This window comes from Mesoplodon bidens (assembly GCF_964165515.1).
Source record: "Mesoplodon bidens genome assembly, chromosome: 2".
Taxonomy (NCBI): domain Eukaryota; kingdom Metazoa; phylum Chordata; class Mammalia; order Artiodactyla; family Ziphiidae; genus Mesoplodon; species Mesoplodon bidens.
In genome coordinates, this window is record NC_138177.1 from 14,595,355 (window position 1) to 14,616,137 (window position 20,783).

The window sequence follows — 20,783 nt, forward strand, 5'->3', positions numbered from 1 at the left end:
AAAGTCATTGAGCAATATGTCTTAAAACTTTTCCTAAAATAATACTTGTGATTTTTTGAAATTTGATTACATTGCTTGATTCATGAAGGTTTAGACTTCACTTAACCCCATCCAATCTCCTCATTTTATAGACAACAAAAGTGAAGCCCAGAGAAGTTAAGTGACTCCCCTAAGGCCACAAAGCTAGTCCTCCAGCACAGGATGAAACCAAACCCACGCCTCCTTACTCTCCCGTGGGGTACTCTTTTCTGGCATTGCCTATTTGCCCATTTCTTGATCTCTTCAAACTCCAGATTGAATTCTTTCGAGTCCCAAGCCTGTTAACTAAATAATTTTTGTGAATTGAATCAATGACTTATAGCAAATTATTTCCTGGGAAAGCAAGCATTTTACAAGTGGCCCAAACTTTCCCCAGTTTTGAACACGTTCAACATTTCCAGATTTCGCCATTACGTGTCTGGTTAGAGCTGTGACAAAGGCAAGAGGCTAAGGCTCAAACACCTACAAACTTGAATTCAAAAGGCTTATCTGAAGCGTGCAGTTAAGATGGCAAATATTACACATGCTGACTGTTGCAGCTCGATGATTAATGCCACAGATAATAACCAAACATGTTTTATTGCATAACTGATAACTGGCTCACACAATGAAGACACTCAGATTCTTTGAACTATTCAACATGCCCCAAACTAAATGCCAGCATTTGTTTTTAGAGTTTTTGTAATCTCACCTGCTAAGACCCTTATCTTCATAAAACCACTGAGTTCCTGAATAAATACTGTGCCACAGATTTAAATCTTCTGGGGGATTTGATGCAAGTGGTTGCTGGATTTTACATCTCAGAAGCTCATATCTAAAGCAAAAGACAAGCAGAAAGATCAGGATTATCTCAACTAATGTTATTACCAAAATTCAGGTTGTCTCACGGTACGAGTGTGTGGGGTATATGTGTAAACATAAAGAAAACATCTTAATTTTCTTTTTTTCAGATAATCTTTTTTTTTTTTTGGCACAAGTGTCATCTGTGTAGCTAACTGGAACAACTAGCTACATTCACATTTTACTACTATCAGTAAAATGATAACATTTAGATTTCTTCTCTATCAGATTTGCCAAAACTTTATTGCTAGTTTCACACAAAATAGAATTACAAAAAGCTTATAAAGTTAATGATTTCCTAAAACTTCTACCATCACTACTCTATAAACAATGATAATATTATCGACTCCATAGTCTTGCCTAAGTGTCAAGTTGTTATAAAGCCATTTCAGAATCACAGTTCTTTTCTTTCATCTTATCTATATTCCTGACCACATGCTTTACAAGTTTCCAGATAATAATAACATGCCAAAAAATTATTGTGCTATCTTTAGAATTTTGAGGCATGTTTGTGCAAATACATCATTCAGAACATGCATCAGGCTTGCTTAACATATAATAAAGATATACTTTGAAAATCAGGAGAGGGGCTGCGTAGAGAAGCATTAGAGAACAGCGATTGTTGTTTCAAGGGTTTTTAGTTCCTCAATATCATGATATTTTTACCTTGATGATCTTTTTATGGTTCCATATAAGTCAAGATACAGAAGATGAAACTGTATGAAAATTATGGGTGAGGCAGACATAGAGAACAGACCCGTGGTTGCCAAGGGGGAGGGGGTTGGGGCAGGGATGGACTGGGAGTTTGGGATTAGCAGATGCAAACTATTATATATAGGATGGATAAACAACAAGGTCCTACTGTATAGCACAGGGAATTATATTCAATATCCTGTGAGAAACCACAGGGAAAATAATATAAAAAAGAATGTATATATATATATATATATATATATGTATAACTGAGTCACTCTGCTGTACAGCAGAAATGAACACAACACTGTAAATCAACTACACTTCAATAAAAAACATGTTATGAGTGAGGAATAGCCAACAAGGAATTAGTTCGATGTACCTCTGTGAGGAAAAGCCTTCTTCCTCCATTCCTTCCCAGAGAGATAAGATCGTAACAAAATCCAAAAGCACTGTCACTTTCTCTTACCTCAAATTGGGTCCGTTTGGCCTGGTTGGTGGCTGCCAAGAAATGCCAACATACGATTCACTTAGTGGAACCACAGACAACGGGCTAAGATCCTGAGGCAGGGCGGGATGCGTGGTCACATGGGTAGGGAAACTCTCTGTGCACCCACCTAGATGTCCATTACCCCCTGAGCAAGCCAGAATGGTGACAGAATAATTAGTGAAAGGAATCAGATGAGTAACGACGTGACTGAACACAGAGGAAGTAACGTTGGTGATTGTGATGTGAGGGTCAGGCATGCGGATCTCGTAGGTAAGGATGTCTCCATTCAGGATGAGTGGGGCTCTCCAAGTGACCTGAAATAAAACGTAAGCTTAGCACCAGTGTGACAACATGGGAACAGAGCAACTGCAGTTCACAAGGCCTGGCATTTTGCTCTGCCTTGTTTTCAGTCAAGTCACTTTCTAAATACCCACTTTCGACTTCGCCCTTTGCACTAGACAGTAATGAAGGGTTTCGGATCAATTAACAGTACACCAGGAACTAGATGAAATGCTGTTTCCTGGGCTGGACTTTTAGTCTGGAGACTTTCTAAGATTGTCAGACTAGTACACACCTTAGTGATTCATCTCCACCATGGGTGCCCTGAAGGACACAGAGCACACACATGGAGAGAATTTGCACATCCACACGCATCAATGGGGCGGCAGCAGGATTTAATAGTTCTCTTGTTTATAACTTAATTAAATGAAACGTCAGAACTCCCTGTTTTGCATTATTAGTGGGTACTCTAAATATGTCACTATTCTTTTTTTTTTTTTTTTTGGATGGTGGTGGGAGGGTGCAGAAATCATTCTTTGCATTTTCTGAGGATGCCCTATTGAGTTCCTGAATCTCACCAGTGCATAATGTAACAAGTAAAGCAATAACAACACATCCTGTTCTCAAAGACAAGAGACATGTGGAAAGCTTTAAAAGGCAAGCAAAGAATGATCCTGTTTAAGTCATAGACATGAACATCAGAAGAAAGAAACACTGTTTTCTGATAATGTTTAACATAACTTTTCTGGCTAAATACTGTAAGGGCATAGTGCTAACCCACTCATGCTCTTATGGGGGACAAAGGACCCTAGAAAAATGTGCATCAGTCATTAAAAGATTACTTGTTTATATGCTATCATGGGTCATCTTTTTTGTGTTGTCTTGCAATGTTCCTTAAATTTTGGAGTGTATATCCCGTCTCCCCAGTAGACTGTAAGCTTCTTGATAGCAGGGCCTAAATTTTACACCCATTTAGTGCCATACACCGAGAGATGGAGTTCCAGAAGTAATAGCAGTCGTGGCTGTCTCCATTATGTTTTTCCTTAGCACACAGCTATTTTGAAACTTTCAAAGGGTTTTCCACAAAGTGATATATTGATACCTACATTTATAGTTCTATACAAATTCGAAGTCTGAAAGGCATCATAGAAAAGTGAGAATGGAAAAGGATGAACCAAAATTTTCTACCTTAAAGAGAAAAAATTTCCTCTAGAAGGAATCTGACCTGAGATATGTGTAGGGTATTCTTCCTAATTCTTGGTGACAAAATGGGCCTCTACCAGATGTCATTGGGCAGTTGCTTGATGATTACGGTCCTAACTTAAAATTAACAAGGACCTGACATCTACTCCAATTTTACTACAGAGCTTGAAATCATTGCTAATTTTAAAAACTTTGTCTGGACTTCTCTAGTGGTGCAGTGGTTAAGAATCCACCTGCCACTGCAGGGGACACATGTGGGTCTGAGCCCCGGTCCAGGAAGATCCCACATGCTGTGGAGCAACTAAGCCCATGACCCACAACTACTGAGCCCGCGTGCCTAGAGCCCGTGCTCTGCAACAAGAGAAGCCACCGCAGTGCAACAAAGAGTAGCCCCCGCTCACCACAGCTAGAGAAAGCCAGTGCGCAGCAACGAAGATCCAATGCAGCCAAAAATAAATAAATAAATAAATAAAAATTAACAAACAAACAAACAAAGAACCAAAAATACTTCGCAGAGAGTTCCACACTGTGCTGGTGAAGAGAAATTTTAGATGAGTTCCTTATGAGCACAGAGGATTTGCCTGGATGGAGGAGAGATCAAAGAAGCCTAATGTAAGCAAAGTTTATAGAGCGGACATAGGATTCTATTTGTCTGGGGGGGTGCAGTGCTCTTTGTGGACTTCAGAAATGAGTCAAGGTCATATTTACAGGGCTTCCTGGTACTTGTCATGCAAATGGAAAATGGAAGGGTTATCACAGCTCAATTCTACCTGATTCACATGTGGAATACCACTTGCCTCTGGAACTAGAATGTTCTGAGAGTTCAGGACAAGGCTTGGCAGCCCTTGAAAGAATCCAAACTTTGGAGGTAGTCTGTGTTAGCAGTTGAGCTGAGAGTGAATTGATTTGGAACTCAGTTGTTGAGCCTAAGAAAAGCATTCATAAAATAAACCTTGAATAAGATCTCAACCGGCGAAGATTAAGCGATGTGATGTAATGGTTCTGGAGACAGTCATTTGAAGAGCTAAAAAATCCCTGTGTTCTCTAACTATAAACGTTTGCATCCAGAAATTGGCTATTTTTCTCACTTAAAAAGTTACAGACTTAAGAAGATACATCTTTTTTTTAGTTTATAAATTTATTTACTTATTTTATGTTTGGCTGCGTTGGGTCTTCATTGCTGCACACGGGCTTTCTCTAGTTGTGGCGAGCTGGGGCTACTCTTTGTTGCAATGCACGGGCTTCTCACTGCGGTGGCTTCTCTTGTTGCAGAGCATGGGCTCTAGGCGCGTGGGCTTCAGTAGTTGCAGCACACGGGCTCAGTAGTTGTGGCTTGCGGGCTCTAGAGTGCAGGCTCAGTAGTTGTGGTGCACGGGCTTAGTTGCTCCACAGCATGTGGGATCTTCCCAGATCGGGGATCGAACCTGTGTGTCCCCTACATTGGCAGGCAGATTCTTAACCACTGTGCCACCAGGGAAGCCCAGGAAGATATATCTTTTTGGCAGTACGGAGTTGGAAGACATGAATCTACCTCCACAGAAAATTTTTATAAGGAATTTTATAGCAAGGTGGAGAAGGCCATTGTCATTATAGTGAGTAGGCTATCAGAAATGGTATCTAATTTGATCATCCTCCTGAAAATATCCTGGAGCTATTACTAAAAATAAATGTGCCCAAGCTTTTTAAAGAGCCGGTTAGTTAAATATTGGATTCTATTCTTTCCAATGCTTAAGACTACATTTACTAGAGTGTGGCTAAAATATGTGAGATTAAAACTTTCATTCAGTTTAATTTTCCATGGCCTTTTATATATCTATTGTTCATAGAAAGGATTATAAAATATTGTTGCAGCCCAAAAAACTCAGACCCAAGAGCATGTTCCTGGCCTGATAAGCAAAAGGTATGTTATCTAAAACAAGACTTTTACACTGAAATTTTCTAAACAGAATTGTAGTTTCTGGATGGGAATAAAATGCTTATTTTGGAGTTGCTTTGCCAACAATGATGATTTCTTTTATTTGAGTGGTTCTTAATTGTTTAGATTTCCATTCTCTGTTTAGTTATTGTAAATTTGCAAAAAATAGGACAGGTGGGTAGGTGTTTAAGGAGCTACTGACTTTTACCTATTTGTTCAGATCCCTGAAGAGTGGCCCTAAACAATCAAGGGACCTACAAGATCCTGGTTGTAAGCAAAAATTTATGGAATGTAGGTCAGATGATTGGCTTCGGGACTGAAAAAAGTAACACACATAAACATTGTAACTTACTTCTAATTTCTTTAACTCCATCAAACCATATTTAAGAACTTTATGAATAAGAGGATTTATGAAGATTGATATAATGGGTTGGGAATGGGCTAAGAATAAATATCCTTGATATTTGATGTAGGTTATTCAACCAAAGCTGTGAGATTTGGAACAAAACACTTAACATCTCTGGGCCTCAGTTACCTTGTATCTAATGTTAAGAAACAATTCTTGCCCTCATATCTACATAGAAGGTTTTATAATTCTAAGACTACTTAATCAATACAGAATATGAATGACCACAGGGCATGAGAGTGTGGTAATATTTGACTCCATATGGTAATTCCTCTCAACAACTGACTCCCCGGCAAAGCTTCTCATACAGAACAAGGTGTACAATAAGTATTTGTTGAAATGAAATTAAATTTTTCCTTTAAGATATCTTCCTTTCCTTTTAAAGTTGTTAATAGTAATTTTTTTTACTTCGGATATTTGATTTGCATTTTGCATTCAGAGAAAAAACCAAAGATATTGATACATACAGGAAAATAAATTATGGTCCTTCACCTCGACCTCCTCCTGTCCCTCCCCATTCCCACCCTTTAAAGGTGAAAAGGTGATAGCTTTGAATCTGTTCTTCCATACTTTCTCACACAGCAAATATGTCCACATATAGGTAAGTTTTCTCTCTCTCTTTTAATTTTTTTTCTGGAAAAATTTTATTTTATACCCATTATTAACCTGTAACTTGCTTTTCACACTCAACTAGAGATCAGGGACACACCCCATCATGTTTTGTGTTGCATAATACTCCTTTCATGGCTGAAAACAGACTATTCAGTTATCCTACTGACTTGACTTTACTGTTAAAAACCATATTTGAAAATGTATGTATACATATGGTTGTACTTTTTTTTTTATTAAAAAAAATTTTTTGGCTGCACTGCACGGCATGTGGGATCTTAGCTCCCTGACCAGGGATCAAACCTACGTTCCCTGCATTGGAAGTGTGGAGTCTTAACCCCCGGACTGCCAGGGAAGTCCCTGTACTTATTTATTATTATATAGGTTAGCAAGAATTGCTATACCAAAATGTATGTTTAATTTTAATCATTATTGATGGATTACTTTCCGAAAAGTTTGAAGTAATTCACTTGATCACAAACAATGAAAGAATATGTCCATGATTTGTGTCCCCACAAATTCTTGAAATTACTGCTCCTTTTAGAGATCAGATTTGTGGTTACCAGAGGCAGTGGTGGGTGAAGGTGGTCAAAGATGAAACTTCCAGTTATAAGATAAATAAGTACTAGGGTTGTGATGTACAACACGATTAACACAATTAACACTGCTGACATTACATATGAAAATTGTTAAGAAAGTATTGGGTTGGCCAAAATGTTTGCCTGGAATTTTCCATAAGATGTTACAGAAAAACCCGAACAAACGTTTTGGCCAACCCAATAAATCCTAAGAGTGCTATCACAAGGAAAAAAATTTTTCTTTTATTTTGTATCTATAGGAGATGATGGATATTCAATAAACTTATTGTGGTCATCATTTCATGATGTATGCAAGTCAAATGATTATGCTGGACCCCTTAAATGTATACAGTGCTTTGGGTCAACTCTATCTGAATAAAACTGGAATTAAAAATAAGAAATTACTAATCCTTTTGGTCTTGCCAGTATTACTTTATTATTTCTTTAATTAATTTGTAGTCCCTTGACTTTTTTAAGATATAAATATTTTCAAACATTATTAACTCTTTGTATATCCTCTTATCACATTATTTATCCATATTTTATACTTTGTTTTCTATTGAGTTGTCTTTTTATCATAAGTTATTAGAAGTTCTTTATTATGGGGAAATAATTTATTTTTCTATAATGTCTTATAGATGTATTTTCCCAATCTATCTTTTGAAGTTTAACTTTTTTTTTTGAGGAATCTTATATCTTGCAAAAACCAAATTGTTTTCTAGCTAAATATAACTATCTACTCTTTTAAGGTTGCAGGGTTTGCCTGTGAAATGGGGATAATAATAGCCTTTATCTGACAGGGCTGTAGTAAGGATTCAGGGAGAGCAATTCCTGGAAATTAATATGAACTCAGTGAATATTAGTTGTCATTTTATTTCCTTCCATATTCTGTAATAGCCTATATGGGAAAAGAATCTGAAAAGGAATGTATATATGTATATGCATAACTGAATCACTTTGCTGTACACCTGAAACTAACACAATACTGTAAATCAACTCTACTCCAATATAAAATAAAAATTAAATTAAAATAGAGTTTATAATTTTTTAATGGTTTGATTTAAGCAGATATCAAAGACCAGCCCATCCTCAAAAACAGGTGAGAATGATGATTAAGACTTAATTCTTTTTATTTTGGTTTATTATCAACCTGTAAATGAGCAACGCTAAGAGTACACACCATAGCAAAGCTGTGCGTGGACACCATCTGGGGGACAGGATTATTGTTCCTTGTGGCACACACACCAAGGCTGGTGGTTTTGACGATCTGAGCCAAGAGAGGACTCTTCTACCTAAAAAGCTGAGAGCTGCAGGCCTGCTCTTTCATTCTGCTTTAGCCGTGGGAGGGTGGGCCTGTGACTGGGGCCATCAGAGTACAGAGGCTCATGTTATCACCAAAAAGCACTTTTGTTGTTGTTGTTACATCACGGTTATACAACTTAGTTATTTTCTGTTTTATTTTTATTAGTCTTCAATCATACTCAAGACTCCAGTGGAATAAATTTATAAATTGACTTTTTCCTAATCTGGTTTTATGTTGAATATTTGTTAGAAATGGCTACTGAATCTTACAAGTCTTTTTTCTGCATCTATTGATAAAAAAAAAAAAGGGCTTTCTCTTTTAATCAGTTGATTTAAGGAGTATGTTGATAGATTTCCTGATGTTAAACCAAACTTACATTTTTGGAATCAGACCAGATTTGTCCTGGTATACCATTCTTTTAATATACTCCTGAGTTCAATTTGCTATTATTTTATTTAGAAGCTTTGGCTCTATAGTCACAGTATGAAATTAGTCTATAGTTTTACTGAACTATCTTTTTCAGGTTTTGGTATTTTTTTTACCAACTTTATACAATGAAATGAATTTTCTTAAAGTGATTAAATATCACATCAAAGTGCATGGCTTTCACACAACCGCTTTGACAATATATATTCTTTTCCTTGTAATCAAATAAGATATTAAGAATGTAATTTTGATATGCAACTTTCCCTTTTTCTTTTTTTAAAAAAATTTATTTTATTGACGTATAGTTGATTTACAATATTAAACCAACTATAACTTCTGCTGTACAGCAAAGTGATTCAGTTACACACACACATATATATATATATATATGTGTTCTTTTCCATATTCTTTTCCATTATGGTTTATTACAGGATATTGAATATACTTCCTTGTGCTATACAGTAGGACCTTGTTGTTTATGCAACTTTCCCTTCCTAATGCTCCTGTCTATGCCAAGTTATCTCTTTTTTTTAAAAATTTATTTATTTATTCTTGTCTGTGTTGGGTCTTCATTTCTGTGTGAGGGCTTTCTCTAGTTGTGGCAAGCGGGGGCCACTCTTCATCGTGGTGCACGGGCCTCTCACTATCGCGGCCTCTCTGGTTGCGGAGCACAGGCTCCAGATGCGCAGGCTCAGTAGTTGTGGCTCACGGGCCCAGTTGCTCCGCGGCAAGTGGGATCTTCCCATACCAGGGCTCGAACCCGTGTCCCCTGCATTAGCAGGCAGATTCTCAACCACTGCGCCACCAGGGAAGCCCCAAGTTATCTCTTTATACTTACTAAGATGCTCCTTTGGGTTATTTTCTAGTTGGCCTAAGTATGTGAAGTTTCCTTGCCTTCCCTATTAGATGCAAGCTCTTACAGGTGGAGTGGTGGTGAGAAGACCACAGGGTACAAAATGGGAAGACCTAGGGTGAAATACCAGTCCATTTCCTTTATTATCCCCTAACCTATCGGCTGGTAGTATTTATTCCTGATTTGTTTCTTCCCTCAAGTCTTTTTCATGTCTAGGCATCTTATATATCTGTTTATGTTGTTTTGACTAAAAGGTACACTCCATGAAGATGGGGATTTCGATTTGGTCACTACTGTATTCTCAGTGTCTAAAAGAGGCACTCCTAAAGACTTATAGGTGCTCAATAAAGGTTAGTAGAACTGAAATTATTATTATTGTGTCAATAATATTACTGACAATTCTCTTCATCCTAATATTTGCAATGACTCTATGAAATAAAGGTTGAATAAATTTCTTAACCAATGCATTCATGACCATCCTTCTGTTGTTCCTCATATTTTATCCATTTGCAATTTTAACTTTTAAATCTTATCTTTCTTAAAGAGAAATCACTGTATTGCTGTCACATTGCCTCTGTTTACCAGATAAGCATATCACGAGAACATTGACTTAGGCAGTCTGAAGATCTTTTTGAACTTAATGTGAGCCCAAAATTCTGAAGCATAAATATGTTGTTTTAATATTATTTAAACACATATAATCCAACGCTAGATTCAGCTGAATATTCCTGATGACTCTCCTCATTGATAACTTCTGATGTTCTAGTTATAAAGTGAGAATTAAAAAAAGGTGTGAATTTTAAAAAACTAACACTAATGTCCAATGTCTGTATATTCCAAGCACCTTCTTAGAGACTTTTAGATTCCTGACCTGGTGAGTGCCTGTGAGAGTCTGCTCCCAAGCCAAGTTAATCTAAACTTTACTTTAGCAGGTTGACAAGCCATGTACATTGTCTTATTCCTGGATGAGGTTACAAAATCCAAAGAGGAAGAAAAAAAAAAGAATGAAAGAAAAAGTCAGGCAATTTGTTTTGAATATTTTTGATCACTGTTTATAGATGCTGAATCACATAGAATTGGGCATTGAGCCAATATTTTTCTGAAAATATTTATCATTTTTCACATCTGCCTAGTTATTAAACTTTTGTTAGAAAGAATCCAGAAAAAAGTCCGTTATCTAGCTTTGCCTTTGTGAAGGGACTGTGTTTATGTCACATCATATTTTTTATTTTTTGTGGGAAAAAAACATACATTTATTTTAATAATTTTTTTTACCTCTTCCATTTTTATTTTTATTTTATTTTTTTACTATCTGACTTTATTTATTTATTTATTATTTTTTTCAATTAGTTTCTGCTTTATAACAAAGTGAATCAGTCATACATATACATCTGTTCCCAAATCCCTTCCCTCATGCATCTCCCTCCCTCCCACCCTCCCCATCCCACCCCTCCAGGCGGTCACAAAGCACCGAGCTGATCTCCCTGTGCTCTGCGGCTGCTTCCCACTATCTATCTACCTTACGTTTGGTAGTGTATATATGTCCATGCCTCTCTTTCGCTTTGTCACAGCTTACCCTTCCCCCTCCCCATATCCTCAAGTCCATTCTCAAGTAGGTCTGTGCCTTTATTCCCGTTTTGCCCCTAGGTTCTTCATGACTTTTTTTTTTTTTTAATTCCGTATATATGTGTTAGCATACGGTATTTGTCTTTCTCTTTCTGACCTACTTCACTCTGTATGACAGACTCTAGGTCTATCCACCTCATTACAAATAGCTCAGTTTCATTTCTTTTTATGGCTGAGTAATATTCCATTGTATATATGTGCCACATCTTCTTTATCCATTCATCCGATGATGGACACTTAGGTTGTTTCCAGCTCCAGGCTATTGTGAATAGAGATGCAATGAACATTTTGGTACATGTCTCTTTTGGAATTATGGTTTTCTCAGGGTATATGCCTAGTAGTGGGATTGCTGGGTCATATGGTAGTTCTATTTTTAGTTTTTTAAGGAACCTCCATACCGTTCTCCATAGTGGCTGTACCAATTCACATTCCCACCAGCAGTGCAAGAGTGTTCCCTTTTCTCCACACCCTCTCCAGCATTTATTGTTTCTAGATTTCTTGATGATGGCCATTCTGACTGGTGTGAGATGATATCTCATTGTAGTTTTGATTTGCATTTCTCTAATGATTAATGATGTTGAGCATTCTTTCATGTGTTTGTTGGCAGTCTGTATATCTTCTTTGGAGAAATGCCTATTTAAGTCTTCTGCCCATTTTTGGATTGGGTTGTTTGTTTTTTTGCTATTGAGCTGCATGAGCTGTTTATAAATTCTGGATATTAATCCTTTGTCAGTTACTTCATTTGCAAATATTTTCTCCCATTCTGAGGGTTGTCTTCTGGTCTTGTTTATGGTTTCCTTTGCTGTGCAAAAGCTTTGAAGTTTCATTAGGTCCCATTTGTTTATCTTTGTTTTTATTTCCATTTCTCTAGGAGGTGGGTCCAAAAGGATCTTGCTGTGATTTATGTCATAGAGTGTTCTACCTATGTTTTCCTCTAAGAGTTTGATAGTTTCTGGCCTTACATTTAAGTCTTTAATCCATTTTGAGCTTATTTTTGTGTATGGTGTTAGGGAATGATCTAATCTCAAACTTTTACATGTCCCTGTCCAGTTTTCCCAGCACCACTTATTGAAGAGGCTGTCCTTTCTCCACTGTATATTCCTGCCTCCTTTATCAAAGATAAGTTGGCCATATGTGCGTGGGTTTATCTCTGGGCTTTCTATCCTGATCCACTGATCTATCTTTCTGTTTTTATGCCAGTACCACACTGTCTTGATTACTGTAGCTTTGTAGTATAGTCTGAAGTCAGGGAGCCTGATTCCTCCAGCTCCATTTTTCGTTCTCAAGATTGCTTTGGCTATTCGGGGCCTTTTGTTTTTCCAAACAAATTTTGAAATTTTTTGTTCTAGTTCTGTGAAAAATGCCAGTGGTAGTTTGATAGGGATTGCATTGAATCTGTAGATTGCTTTGGGTAGTAGAGTCATTTTCACAATGTTGATTCTTCCAATCCAGGAGCATGGTATATCTCTCCATCTATTTGTATCATCTTTAATTTCTTTCATCAGTGTCTTATAATTTTCTGCATACAGGTCTTTTGTCTCCTTAGGGAGGTTTATTCCTAGATATTTTATTCTTTTTGTTGCAATGGTAAATGGGAGTGTTTTCTTGATTTCATTTTCAGATATTTCATCATTAGTGTACAGGAATGCCAGAGATTTCTGTACATTAATTTTGTATCCTGCTACTTTACCAAATTCATTGACTAGCTCTAATAGTTTTTCGGTAGCATCTTTAGGATTCTCTATGTATAGTATCATGTCATCTGCAAACAGTGACAGCTTTACTTCTTCTTTTCCAATTTGGATTCCTTTTATTTCCTTTTCTTCTCTGATTGCTGTGGCTAAAACTTCCAAAACTATGTGAATAAGAGTGGTGAGAGTGGGCAGCCTTGTCTTGTTCCTGATCTTAGTGGAAATGGTTTCAGTTTTTCACCATTGAGGACAATGTTGGCTGTGGGTTTGTCATATATGGCCTTTATGATGTTGAGGAAAGTTCCCTCTATGCCTACTTTCTGCAGGGTTTTTATCATAAATGGATGTTGAATTTTGTCGAAAGCTTTCTCTGCATCTATTGAGATGATCATATGGTTTTTCTCCTTCAACTTGTTAATATGGTGTATCACATTGATTGATTTGCGTATATTGAAGAATCCTTGCATTCCTGGAATAAACCCCACTTGATCATGGTGTATGATCCTTTTAATGTGCTGTTGGATTCTGTTTGCTAGTATTTTGTTGAAGATTTTTGCATCTATGTTCATCAGTGATATTGGCCTGTAGTTTTCTTTCTTTGTGACATCCTTGCCTGGTTTTGGTATCAAGGTGATGGTGGCCTCGTAGAATGAGTTTGGGAGTGTTCCTTCCTCTGATATTGTTTGGAAGAGTTTGAGAAGGATGGGAGTTAGCTCTTCTCTAAATGTTTGATAGAATTCGCCTGTGAAGCCATCTGGTCCTGGGCTTTTGTTTGATGGAAGATTTTTAATCACAGTTTCAATTTCAGTGCTTGTGATTGGTCTATTCATATTTTCTATTTCTTCCTGAGTCAGTCTTGGCAGGTTGTGCATTTCTAAGAATTTGTCCATCTCTTCCAGGTTGTCCATTTTATGGGCATAGAGTTGCTTGTAGTAATCTCTCATGATCTTTTGTATTTCTGCAGTGTCAGTTGTTACTTCTCCTTTTTCATTTCTAATTCTATTGATTTGAGTCTTCTCCCTTCTTTTCTTGATGAGTCTGTCTAATGGTTTATCAATTTTGTTTATCTTCTCAAAGAACCAGCTTTTAGTTTTATTGATCTTTGCTACTGTTTCCTTCATTTCTTTTTCATTTATTTCTGATCTGATTTTTATGATTTCTTTCCTTCTGCTAACTTTGGGATGTTTTTGTTCTTCTTTCTCTAATTGCTTTAGGTGCAAGGTTAGGTTGTTTATTCGAGATGTTTCCTGTTTCTTAAGGTGGGATTGTATTGCTATAAACTTCCCTCTTAGAACTGCTTTTGCTGCATCCCATAGGTTCTGGGTCGTCGTGTCTCCATTGTCATTTGTTTCTAGGTATTTTTTAATTTCCTCTTTGATTTCTTCAGTGATCACTTCGTTATTAAGTAGTGTATTGTTTAGCCTCCATGTGTTTGTATTTTTTACAGCTCTTTTCCTGTAATTGATATCTAGTCTCATAGCATTGTGGTCGGAAAAGATACTTGATACAATTTCAATTTTCTTAAATTTACCAAGGCTTGATTTGTGACCCAGGATATGACCTATCCTGGAGAATGTTCCATGAGCACTTGAGAAAAATGTGTATTCTGTTGTTTTTGGATGGAATGTCCTATAAATATCAATTAAGTCCATCTTGTTTAATGTATCATTTAAAGCTTGTGTTTCCTTATTTATTTTCATTTTGGATGATCTGTCCATTGGTGAAAGTGGGGTGTTAAAGTCCCCTACTATGATTGTGTTACTGTCGATTTCTCCTTTTATGGCTGTTAGTATTTGCCTTATGTATTGAGGTGCTCCTATGTTTGGTGCATAAATATTTATAATTGTTATATCTTCTTCTTGGATGGATCCCTTGATCATTAGGTAGTGTCCTTCTTTGTCTCTTCTAGTAGTCTTTATTTTAAAGTCTATTTTGTCTGATATGAGAATTGCTACTCCAGCTTTCTTTTGGTTTCCATTTGCATGGAATATCTTTTTCCATCCCCTTACTTTCAGTCTGTATGTGTCTCTAGGTCTGAAGTGGGTCTCTTGTAGACAGTATATATATGGGTCTTGTTTTTGTATCCATTTAGCCAATCTGTATCTTTTGGTGGGAGCATTTATTCCATTTACATTTAAGGTAATTATCGATATGTATGTTCCTGTTCCCATTTTCTTAATTGTTTTGGGTTCGTTATTGTAGGTCTTTTCCTTCTTGTGTTTCTTGCCTAGAGAAGTTCCTTTAGCATTTGTTGTAAAGCTGGTTTGGTGGTGCTGAACTCTCTCAGCTTTTGCTTGTCTGTAAACGTTTTAATTTCTCCATCAAATCTGAATGAGATCCTTGCTGGGTAGAGTAATCTTGGTTGCAGGTTTTTCTCCTTCATCACTTTAATTATGTCCTGCCACTCCCTTCTGGCTTGTAGAGTTTCTGCTGAGAGATCAGCTGTTATCCTGATGGGGATTCCCTTGTGTGTTATTTGTTGTTTTTGCCTTGCTGCTTTTAATATGATTTCTTTGTGTTTAATTTTTGACAGTTTGATTAATATGTGTCTTGGCGTATTTCTCCTTGGATTTATTCTGTATGGGACTCTCTGTGCCTCCTGGACTTGATTAACTATTTCCTTTCCCATATTAGGGAAGTTTTCAACTATAATCTCTTCAAATATTTTCTCAGTCCCTTTCTTTTTCTCTTCTTCTTCTGGAACCCCTATAATTCGAATGTTGGTGCGTTTAATGTTGTCCCAGAGGTCTCTGAGACTGTCCTCTGTTCTTTTCATTCTTTTTTCTTTATTTTGCTCTGCAGCAGTTATTTCCACTATTTTATCTTCCACCTCACTTATCCGTTCTTCTGCCTCAGTTATTCTGCTATTGATCCCATCTAGAGTATTTTTTATTTCATGTATTGTGTTTTTAATCGATGCTTGATTCATCTTTAGTTCTTCTAGGTCCTTGTTAACTGTTTCTTGCATTTTGTCTATTCTATTTCCAAGATTTTGGATCTGGGAAATAGAATCTTGGAGCATCTTTACCATCATTATTCTGAATTCTTTTTCAGGTAGACTGCCTATTACCTCTTCATTTGTTAGGTCTGGTGGGTTTTTATCTTGTTCCTTCTCCTGGTGTGTGTTTTTCTGTCTTCTCATTTTGCTTATGTTACTGTGTTTGGGGTCTCCTTTTTGCAGGCTGCAGGTTCGTAGTTCCCGTTGTTTTTGGTGTCTGTCCCCAGTGGCTAAGGTTGGTTTAGTGGGTTGTGTAGGCTTCCTGGTGGAAGGTACTAGTGCCTGTGTTCTGGTGAATGAGGCTGGATCTTGTCTTTCTGGTGGGCAGGTCCACGTCTGGTGGTGTGTTTTGGGGTGTCTGCGGACTTTTTATGATTTTAGGCCACCTCTCTGCTAATGGGTGGCGTTGTGTTCCTGTCTTGCTAGTTGTTTGGCTTAGGGTGTCCAGCACTGTAGCTTGCTGGTCGTTGAGTGAAGCTGGGTGCTGGTGTTGAGATGGAGATCTCTGGAAGATTTTCGCCGCTTGATATTATGTGGAGCTGGGAGGTCTCTTGTGGACCAGTGTCCTGAAGTTGGCTCTCCCACCTCAGAGGCACAGCACTGACTCCTGGCTCCTCAATTTGGGATGATTTGTTGTCTATTCATGTATTCCACAGATGCAGGGTACATCAAGTTGATTGTGGAGCTTTAATCCGCTGCTTCTGAGGCTGCTGGGAGAGGTTTCCCTTTCTCTTCTTTGTTCTCACAGCTCCTGGGTCTCAGCTTTGGATTTGGCCCCACCTCTGCGTGTAGGTCGCCGGAGGGCGTCTGTTCTTCGCTCAGACAGGACAGGGTTAAAGGAGCAGCCTCTTCGGGGACTCTGGCTCACTCAGGCCGGGCGGGAGGGAGGGGCACGGAGTGCGGGGCGAGCCTGCAGCGGCAGAAGTCGGCGTGACGTTGCACCAGCCCGAGGCGCGCCGTGCGTTCTCCCAGGGAAGCCGCCCCTGGATCCCGGGACCCCGGCAGTGGCGGGCTGCACGGGCTCCCGGAAAGGCGGTGTGGACAGTGACCTGCGCTCGCACACAGGCTTCTTGGCGGCGGCAGCAGCAGCCCCAGCGTCCCACGGCCGGCACTGGGCTCCGCGTTTTCAGTCGCGACTCGCGCCCGTTTGTGGAGCCCCTTTAAGCAGCGCTCTTAATCCCCTCTCCTCGCGCACCAGGAAACCAAGAGGGAAGAAAAAGTCTCTTGCCTCTTCGGCAGCTCCAGAGTTTTCCCGGACTCCCTGCCGGGTAGCTGTGGCACATTAGCCCCCTTCAGGCTGAGTTTTCGCCGCCAGCCCCAGTCCTTTCCCTGCGCTCTGACCGAAGCCCGAGCCTCAGCTTCCAGTGCCGCCCGCCCTGGCGGGCGAGCAGACAAGCCTCTCGGGCTGGTGAGTGCCGCTCGGCACCGATCCTCTGTGCGGGAATCTCTCCGCTTTGCCCTACCCAGGTATGTGGGGAGTTTCTTGCCTTTTGGGAGGTCTGGGGTCTTCTGCCAGCGTTCAGTAGGTGTTCTGTAGGAGTTGTTCCACGTGTAGCTGTATTTCTGGTGTATCCGTGGGGAGGACGGTGATCTCTGCGTCTTACTCTTCCGCCATCTTACCCAGAAGTCTATGTCACATCATATTGATTGGTACTGCTACTGAAGTTTTGCAAAATTCCCTTAGAATTGAAAAGAAAAGTCATTTCCGGAATGATGAATAACTCTAGGTTTGTTTGGGGTTTTCCTTTGGTTTGTTTTGCTTTTCCTTTGAATGAAGAACAATTCTTAAGATTGCCCAATTCATATACTAAACATCGTACATCGTGTCCTTCCAATTAATTTCCTTTTAGTGTTTTATCAACAGAATTCTATACATTTGTGGTATTTCTATCAAGAAGGCGTGTTACTTTGACCAATCTCATGCTGAAACTAAGACAGACTTATAAAAATCGATTTTAGTTTGCAGGTTCAACTATATTTCTTCAAGAATTTACACTATTTAGCATCACCCAGTGTTTGCTTTTGGTGGGAGCGAGAGAACACACAACAGAGATTCAAGTAATAATTTCAGCAGATGAACTTTGCTGTTATGCAAATGTCCTTTGTTTTGTGCTCTGGTGAGCAAGCTGCTGCACCAATGCTTTTGGCAGTAGTACAAGACTGAATCCATGGAAGCATGTGTGTATTTACACAAAAGAGGCTTCTAAGCTACAAAACTCCCTCCTGTTTGGTTACACTAATTTCCCTTGAATGAAGTTTGTATGCAAGCCAAAACAATGGTAGTTATCCTGTGCTCTCGGGTTCATTCCCAGTAGAGCGAAGTGAATAATTGAACAGTTCTTAGATAGCCCCGTAATCGGCTATTTTTATTTCTTTCCCCATCATCTTGATCCTTTGATCATTAAAAAAAAATCAGAATATCGGTAATTGGAACTTTTGTTAATACACTAATCCCTTCCCCCGTATTTCCCCACCTCCTCTCATTTTCTGATCTATTTAGATCTGACGTGGTGGTTAAGCTAAGCATCCCACGGTGGCATTCAAAGGATTTCAGGTGTGTGAGGCAAATGGAAGCATCTCAACAATATAATTAAGGGGTTACAGGGAGAAATGAAAAACTGACATCAAATTCAAGATAGTTTGGGCCAAAGGCCAAAAACCCAGTTTCTCCAGTGAATGCCTAAAACAACACGTGTGCGTTTTGTCAGTAGATGGCTCTTTTCAACACAGAGTCAATCCAGGGTAAATTCCTATGTCTGCAGTGGAGACAGACACGCCATATCTTACCTTGGCTGCGTCGGGTCCTAGCACATCCACCACGGGGGGCTGCACCCCAGCAGGTCGTGAGGGTCTCGTGGTCACTTCTGCCCAAGCGCTGCTGTTTGTACCTCCTCCAAGAGTGCTCATCAGGACCCGATACTCATATTTTGTCCATGGGCTAAGAGCAGAAGTCTTGTCAATAAACCTCATGGGATGACCTCTCGGGAAAGTCACCAGGGCAGTTGCTTCTTCCTTCCCTTCGACTCTTCTCTCGATTGTGAAGTTCTCCACCAAGCCGTTGGGATGGGTGGGGGGTTGCCAAGATATAATCACGGACGTTGGGGTATCGGAGAACAACTCTGGTCTCGGGATACCTTCTGGTGCATCTGGGAGTGTCCATACAGTCTGGGACTCTGGTGACAGGGAACACCCTTTTGAAGTACAAGCTTCTACTTGAAATGTGTAGGCTGTATATGGGCGCAAATGGGCCACTGTGCCATTAGTGACATTTCCGGAAGTTTTTAAGCAGAGACGGCCATGTTGGTAAATGTTATAATGGGTAATGATCCCATTGCACTTTAAAGGATGCTGCCAGGTAACCAACATCATTCTTGACTTCACATCCCGAAGAATCGGAGGGTCTATAGGTCCAGGTTCTACAAAGTAGAAAAAAAAGTAAGACAGGATACCTCTTAGAAACTCCCCACATTTCCTCAAAACAAAACTAAAATGAGTGATAACTCTCCTACCAGAGTATGAAATTGGACACTTGGTAAAGGCCAATAAGTAAGTGGCTAAGTGTCTCTTACACATTTACTCTTAAATGTGTAAGAAGTATGTACTTGTTGAACATTTTCAAATTCAATTGTCATTTTTGTCTCTAAGATAGCTTTATTAAAATCATTTCTTTTTTTAAAGCTAAGGATTCAAACTACCACAAGGACCTGAAATAAAGACCTTAGGAGAGGAAGGTACAAGAGGGCGGTTGTAACCAAAGTTGTAGCTTCCGCCCCATTTTTCTAGAACCCCAGTAACTCATTATAATCAATAACACCGTCTAAGCAAACCTGCATATTTTACAGCCCAGTAAAATCCTTTAGCATCTCTCATTATATATTCCATATTATCCCCGGGTCTGTTTATCATTCTAATCCATGTTTTGTAATTTATCTACTCCTTGTTAATATTATAGGTGATTTTTTTTTACTGTGACTGTGACAGAAGCTGCCGATTTAGCTCTTTCACCTACTGATAAATAAACAATGCACAGATCTGACCTTTAGGTTAACAGGTTTAATGCTTGCTCCACTCAGCACTCTAACTGATTCAATTATCATAAAGGTTCAGGAGGCTCCATGAATACTGAAAAAGGCCCGCCATATGCCCGCCTAGGTGTTGTGGAACAGCAAATATCCTGCAGCCCTCCAGAGAAATTCCTTAATTGTAAATAATTTCACCATGCGACACACTCAAGTCACCTTGAATTCAAGTCCCTCAGCCTGCGGAGGCAAAGTGTTATTTAAGCTTTACTGGGCTGCGTTAAATTCTGCAATTTGAAGGGCTGTTAAGTTTTTCAATTGAAATTTCATTTAAAATGCAGGTGCTTTTTATTATATTGAGGCTTTACTGCTCTCTGGGTACAAGCAAGAACATGGTGCAATAACACAAATCTGGCTCAGTCACTGATCAGTAACAGCTGTAATTCCAGAACATTTAGCATTCTTATAAACCACGGCCTGAAATCTATAAATTGCTACAACAGGTCAAGAAAAATCCTATACCCCCCTTTTCTGCCCACAGCAATTTGGACGTTTATGCGATTTTTCTGTGAACATTAGATTTTATGGAAAAATCTTTTAAAAAGATATACTTGGATTTAGTAATTGTTTAAAACAGCGTTGATTATGTGTGTGTGTGTGATTCAGTGTTATACCCAAGGTTTAAATTTTAAACGCAACCACTGCTTCGCAGAGCCAGGGACTACAATAATAGCTGATGATAGGAGCATATTTTCCACGACACGATCCACGTATTTGTCACCAACTGGACTGATGGTAGAATCATAATTACTTTT

The 20,783-nt window shown here is 38.9% G+C and overlaps 1 protein-coding gene across 2 annotated transcripts in view; it reads right to left on the reverse strand.

The window, feature by feature from the left end:
- Positions 1–20,783, reverse strand: part of USH2A (usherin) — a gene marked incomplete at both ends in the record, with an annotated part of 794,746 nt that overhangs the window by 250,488 nt on the left and 523,475 nt on the right. For both annotated transcript variants that reach the window (XM_081220997.1, XM_081220996.1), the window contains 3 exons: positions 731–853; positions 2,042–2,376; positions 18,737–19,365. In XM_081220997.1, the coding sequence (XP_081077123.1) occupies positions 731–853; positions 2,042–2,376; positions 18,737–19,365 (1,087 nt within the window). The remainder of the gene's footprint in view (positions 1–730; positions 854–2,041; positions 2,377–18,736; positions 19,366–20,783) is intronic.